The sequence below is a fragment of the Podarcis gaigeae genome, assembly GCF_964106915.1.
Source record: "Podarcis gaigeae genome assembly, chromosome: 11".
Taxonomy (NCBI): domain Eukaryota; kingdom Metazoa; phylum Chordata; class Lepidosauria; order Squamata; family Lacertidae; genus Podarcis; species Podarcis gaigeae.
Genome location: NC_139687.1, coordinates 46,727,446 through 46,734,350, shown reverse-complemented (window position 1 = coordinate 46,734,350; position 6,905 = coordinate 46,727,446). Strand labels below are relative to the sequence as shown.

The following is a 6,905-nucleotide window of genomic DNA, read 5'->3' as shown; positions in this document are numbered from 1 at the left end:
ATATGAACACTCACCTAATGAACCATTCATTGGAAATGCATTGTGCTTATAAAGCAGGAGCTGTGAATATCTTCAGTTTCCTAATTCATTATCCCAGCTACAGCTGAAGTGGTCGTGGCTCAGGGGTAGTAGAGCATCTGGACCAATGTTCAACACTTGGCAACTCCAGATAGGGGGAGGCCCTTGTCTGAGATCCCGAGCGACTGCTGCCTGCCAGTGTGGGCAACACTGAACTAGATGGACCACTGGGTCTGACTCCCAGGTAAGTCAGTTGCGTAGTATTAGGTTACAATGCCACCTAGTGGGCAAAAGGAAAACTCCAGGTCAGTTTTAAAATGAAACTAAAAATGAAGGGTGAAGGGAGAAAGCCACAGCGAATAAAAGGTCAAAAGAGAAGACAAATGCTAAACATCAACAACTCTACTTGGTTGTTCAATGAAATTAGAATTTCAAGGGGAGCAGGGACACAGACAGGACCTGGGACCCTCCACCACTTTCCTCCACGCATTGGCAGACAAACATCTGAATAGGGCTAATGTCTCAATTCAGTGGCAAACCTGAGTTGCAAAAACGAAAGGGATATTTGCTTAAATTTGCAGTAAGGCTTGGTACCCAGCAGCACCAAACGGTGCAAAGGGGCTCGGAAATGGTGAAACATCAGGCGTTTTACTTTAAGAGAGCAATTTCAAAGTCCATTTTATTAACAATGCATCCCTTTGATAAGATAATGCTTCAGGAGGCTATTAATGTTCATAGATGTGAACTGTACACACTGTACAAAACAAAACAAAACAAAAATCCAAAAAAGGAAAAAGAAACAAAAAAGAGATCAAAAATCCAGATGGGCAGATCCAATTGGGGACAAAGCCTCTTCAAAATTATACACAGCTCAATGAAATATTCATACAGAAAATATATAAATACTTTTTCTTTCTTTCTATGTTACAGGTATACAATATAAATCAGATTTCAATGTCCATTCAGTGACCTACAAACAATATAACTTCCAAATATGTAGCAGCTTGTCAACTAAAAAAAAATAAGAGGAAATATGACTATATGGGGTGGAGACAATGAGCTTTGAAGTTTTTCTCACACTCCTCAGAATGATTAATTTACATAATCTCTAACATCACACATAGTTTGGGTTACTGGCAGCCACTAGTGAAGCACATCTCCCCGCCCCCCACCCACAAATTACACCTACAAAATACTGCCCCTCCCCCTCAAAACTTCTTGCGTTTTGTGCTAATCTAACCTATGCAGTGGCAGAATGGCAAGTGCTCTCGCTCTTCTTCTTTTTTTTGGCATAAATTACATTTTTTCAAATTAAATAGTGTCTATTTTATACAAGCAGGTCAAGCAAAAAAAGTGCAATTTCTGCATGCTGTGGCGTCGCTATCCAACTATTTTACAAAAGAAAAAATCCAAATAAAAACCACATTCTTGACTGAATTAAAAAATGATAATTACATAGCAAATCTGGATGTTGGCGCTGAGAAGTCTAAAAAAAAACAAAACAAAAAACAAAGACAGGGCTATTGCCATTTCTAGAAAAGGGAAATTTCTAGTAGGGATTCTACTATGTTCCCATCACCACTAGCCAGCATTTAATAGTGAGGTACATTTAACTGGAAAACACATGCCCATCTGCACTGTCACATTTTTCTGCACAGGAGGGCAAGCAGAAGGGTACGCTAACAAGGATTGTTACAGAAGGCAATCTCAAAATAAAGAGTTTTTTTTCTCCTATTAAAAGCAAAAAAGAAAAAGGGAAAAAAAAGGATCAATATGTTTAAGGCAATATTCAGCCAGAGTTAAGCCCTAAATTTAGAAGTGCCTCTCTTTGGGTCGGACCCCATGCCCTCCGAAACTTACATTCACTTCACAACTGGGGCATCAGCTTTGCAAAATCTTTATATAGAAAGTGCTGCCAGAAATGCAAGTAGCTGAGCTGCCACCAAAGTGCTTCCAGAATCTTATTTCTTCCTTATACTGCTGTTCGAAGAGTTACTGAAAGACATTCTCTGTCGCCTGGCAAGTATTCTAGAATGTGTCGGAGAAAGCAAACTTCTGAACGCGTCGACCCATTTTCTAGAATACTGAAAATATTCTAAAGGAATGAAAACTGATGGTGCCTAATTAGCAGCAGCCTACATGGTGGATATAATGAACAAGGTCTTTTTAGGACTGTATGGGCCCTGTGACACACATCTGACAATATGACTTGGATCTTTTGTGGACTGAGTTCAAAGATCTGAGCTTGCCTGCCTTCCCTTTGCCCCTTCAAAAAATATGTTCCTGGGAGTTGGAGGGACCTTTGGGACTAGAAGGGGGAGCCACTGGCAAATGGAGAGGGAGCTGGCAGAAATCACCCTGCTTATGTGAGCAGAGGACCAACTCGGAATCCAAGCCTATATTGCAAGGGGCTAACACTTCTTTGTCTGATGATCAGACCTCTTAAAGACATAGAGAATTAATAACAGCTAAAGGTTTTCTATGCCTATCATACAATCAGGCTGCTGCCATATGTATTAATGGAGGTGCTGAACTTGAGGTACACAGATCTAACAGTCTGTGTCACAGCCAATATCTAATCCTTAACTTATCTGTCGTGGGGAAAACAGAACTCCTAAAGAGTTATATTTGGAATGAACTGATCAAAAGCAGAAAAAGGATGTCAATTCAAAGTGTTCTCTCAAATGCAGCTTTTTGGAATACTACATGCTCCCCTTTCCCTCTAAAAGACCTGGAGAACTTTGGGATCCTTGTTTAAAATCCCTTCCGTCCAACTTTTACTGCAGTAAGTAGGGCAGGACAGTGTGTGTGCATGAGAGTGAGATAGATGCATCTAAACAAGTCCCCCATGCACTGTAAGGGTCCATTCGGAAGCACTTAGAATCTTCTTTGTGACGTACCTCGCAAGGTCGGAAGGGGGATCTTTAGCACACGGGTTTCTAGAGGGATTGGATGCACTGATCTCTCAGAAGTCACTGAGCCATGCCCACAGTTCCCATCTCTCTGCAAAAGCAACAGTGGGACATAGTGTGGGGGCATGGTCCGCACCACCCACATAATTCAAACTGTGATGCTGGGAGTTTCCCCAAGTGCCATCGTATTTTCCTTTTCTGGGGACTTTTCTGCCATCGTATTTTCCTTTTCCTATGGTTTGGCTTGGTGCCCAATTCCTGTTCAGGAGCACCTAAGGCTACCCTGTAGTATTCGTGATCCTCCAAGCCAAGTGCAACCGACCAGGTATATACAGCCGCCCTCTGATTTTTCTGTATCTCTGAGACTCATGAGGTTGTCAAACAGCCGGCAGTTCACAATGCAGGGCTTTTGCATTTGGCTTGATGCACTAAAGGTCGTCCAAGTCCACAACCGAATGAGATGCTACTGTGACTGGCCAAGGAGTACTCAATTCAAAACACAGCTTTTCAATGAAAACCCATTGTGTTACCCTCCAGAATATATTCTGCCACATCAAATTAATTGACAAATTAAAGTAAACGCAAGGTATCATATATGAAACACTCAGTACTGACATTATTACATCCTCAACACTTACGGAAATATGTTTTCTTTCCTTAAATTTATTTGAAAAATTCACTTGATGTTACTTTGCAGTTTTCTTGGTGATGGTCGGGATGGAAGTCAGAGTTCTTTGAACTTAAAGGTAGGGGTGAATTTTCTGGGTGTAGATGCTGCAATCCAAGTTTACTGTTTCATTTTCCCTATTCGTTTTTCATGTCCCTTCTTTAAGAGCTGGGTTGGAAAGCCTAACCATCTGAACAATTCATTTTGTTAAATATAGATTTATTTTTTTTAAAAAAGCCTCAGCTACCTTTTGTCTTGGAAGCAGAAATGTAAACTAGAGTTCATGAATTAACTCCAGCTGGAGTCGGCAATCTATAGGTCTTAATTACTCTATCCTAACTGAGGTAGTGTTCACTACTACTGTATTACATCAGGGGTTTTTTTTTTTGTCCTGTTTTAACTGTGAGTACTACATGACTCCTTTGGGGTTTATACCACTATTTGGTCTACTGTAGCTAGCATTTTGGTTTTGCAAAGGAGTTGTATTTAAGCCCAAACGATATATCTGTAAATAGTGGCGGATAAGATTAATGGATTCCATGCGGTTAATAGGTAGACATTAATTCAGCTGAAACCCCCCACCCAAAACTCCAAAGAGCTTTGATGGAAATGGGAAAAAAAACTGAGGGAACTAATTTTGCTGGGAACCCTCCATTTACATAGGCCTAAAAGGGTTCTACCAATTAAATTATAGTGAAGGCCACATGACCCGATGAAAGCAGTTTTAACAAGTAATACTATAGGAAGGGGGAAATGGCCAACTCCTAGAAGGAACCTCCACTGCCACACCAAACATTCCTCTACAACTCAAGGAAAATAAGACGTCTGGTTAAAGGGTGGGGAGGTAACAACTGCTTCTACAGGCCCTCTGCTCCTTCCTGTCACCTTCCAGTTAACAAGTTCCAAAGGCAACAAATGGGGGGAAAGTAACTTCAAAAACCTGGTAACGTATTCTTATTCCCACCACCAGCCTCCCCCCCACTGCCATCATCGTATGTGAAAGAAGGTCTCAAAACCTCTACAAGCCCCGCAACCCCATCCAGTGTCCCATTCCTTGAAACCAAAGTCATCATCAAGTCAGAAGAGGTGAAAATGAGCACGCCACCAAGACAACGCCTGTTCCTTTAAAATTACTTGTTCCCCAATGGCAGGTTAGAATGGCAGTGTAGACAATGCAAGGAAAACACGGAAGCTGGAGTTGAACACTGAGCTCATCGAGCCAGGAGAAAGAGGCTTTGGCAAAATTAAGCCATAGTGCGATGGGGAAGATGCTCTCAGAGGAGTCACCGTGGTGAATGTGGGAGGAGGAGAAAAAAGAAGCGGATTCAGGTGCTGTGTATCCAAAACTTCCAGAGGTCAAGAACTGCTCGTTCTTCCATCTGCCCTGTACAGGAAGGGCAAGGAGCTTAAGTGAAAGAAGGTCTCACGAGGAACTGCAAAAAGGAGCTTGACAAAAAGATTTCGGCTGTAAGCACTTGCCAGTCTCCTACTAAGGAAAGCAGAACTCTTAGAGGTGGTTTGGCCTTTTAACGTTTGCCGTCTTCCCTGTGTTGTGGAGCAAAACCATTTTTTTTGGAATGGCAGTGGAGGTAACCTAACCAAGATTGGATTGCGTAATGAAAAATTCAAATATTCTTAACGTTCTATAACGTGGAACAAAATCCTACCACAAAAAGAATTAGTGAACTGATTAAGCTGCAGTAAGAAATATGCAAAACTGAGCTAATTACACCTTGATAAGCAAATCTTTGAATTTGTTTAATTGGGGGGGGGGGGATGGATGGACATAATATGATTGCCAGTACAGTCCCGCTGTACTATTTTCATACACAAGAAATTACAGAGTAACCTCAATCCACTACAGTCAGCCTTTTGTAATGAAAGTGGTTGGGCATTTGTATGTACAGGTTTGCATATATCAAGTTATTTGATTCGGGGAGGGGGGGGGTCTTTCGGTCTGGGGACAAGATGCATGCGTTTCAAGTCTGCACTTCTAGAAATTTAGGAATCGCACTAAGGGTGTGGGGAGAACTGACCTATATATTGTCACCATCATATCATCTGTGCAAAGGATCTGTGAAAGAACAATGGATTAAAGCAAAGGAGTGTTCATTTCTGCATTGCACCTTTAAGGCTTTTCACTACCATTACCGGTATTATCTTGCAATTAACCTTTCACATGTATAATCAAAGCTAAGTGGTAAGGAGAAAAATTAAAGACATGGAATGTGGTGTGTGGTTTTTTCTTTCTTGCCTCTTTCCTGATCAAAAGCAGCAATGGGTAGATATTTCCTAGTTTTTCTTGATAAAGTATGCACCCTTATTTGATGGAAGTCATGCTTGTTAAAAGGTTTACATTTAGACAATTTACATACTAGATGAGCATTAATGTAGAAAACCCGACCGAACAACATGCATTATTATATGTACAGGGAAATTCTGATCCCAGGGGTCTGAGAAGTGATTTGTTCTTTTTTTAAAAAAATCAAACTGTAGTGAAGTTCCTTAACTGGTTCAGTTAACACATTATCACATGTAACTGCAACAAACCTAGACCGACTGCTAACACAAATAAGGATTTTTGCTGTTGTAACAATAAAATAACTTAAGACTACCCCACGTTACTAAGGATTCTCTTCCTCTTTCAGAGATCAGAAATTCTCCAAGTAGTGTTTCACAAAGATTAGGAAAAATATCACAGAAAGCCATCATTAATCCCCTGACGTCCACAGTCCGAGCAGCTCCATTGGTGACAATGGAGATAGAGCCTTAGATGCTCCGAGATCCAGGGTTTAAAAGGCATCACTCTCTGTCCTGAACGGAAGTAAAAAAAACCAACCATGTACAACACGTCCCTGCACGCTGGCTGTCCTCTATTATTACAATGCTGCGTTTCAAAATAAGTGAAATGAAAACCTGTGCAAGTGTTCAGTGCTTCGTTCTCCTTGCATATCTTGGTAATTGCTACTTTCATTGTTTTAACAATTCCCATAGGGCTCAGATGGATGGATGGGAAAGCAGGTTTCACGGAGGAGAGGTTCTGTTACTTGTACCCAGAATGCTTCTCTTCTCTTCGCCCAGTCAATTAAATGTTATTATCTGAGGCTACCGACGACTTCATATTTAACCACACCACAAAAAGCAAGGGGTCAGGATTCAGCCGATGGGTTAGCTGTTTGCTGATTTGTTGCTAGTACGGCTTCTGCTTCTTCGTGCATCTGGAAGTAACGAGATAGAATGTTAGTAAATTAGCTTAAAAGACAAAAGTCGTATTAGAAGCCTATCAAGAATTAGCTAGATTTCACTTC

The 6,905-nt window shown here is 41.1% G+C and overlaps 1 protein-coding gene across 4 annotated transcripts in view; it reads right to left on the bottom strand.

The window, feature by feature from the left end:
- Positions 1-679: 679 nt before the first annotated feature.
- RICTOR (RPTOR independent companion of MTOR complex 2) overlaps positions 680-6,905 on the bottom strand; it is a 61,900-nt gene continuing 55,674 nt past the window's right edge. For all 4 annotated transcript variants that reach the window (XM_083703399.1, XM_083703400.1, XM_083703401.1 and 1 more), the window contains one exon: positions 680-6,815. In XM_083703399.1, the coding sequence (XP_083559525.1) occupies positions 6,747-6,815 (69 nt within the window). In that variant the 3' untranslated portion in view covers positions 680-6,746. The remainder of the gene's footprint in view (positions 6,816-6,905) is intronic.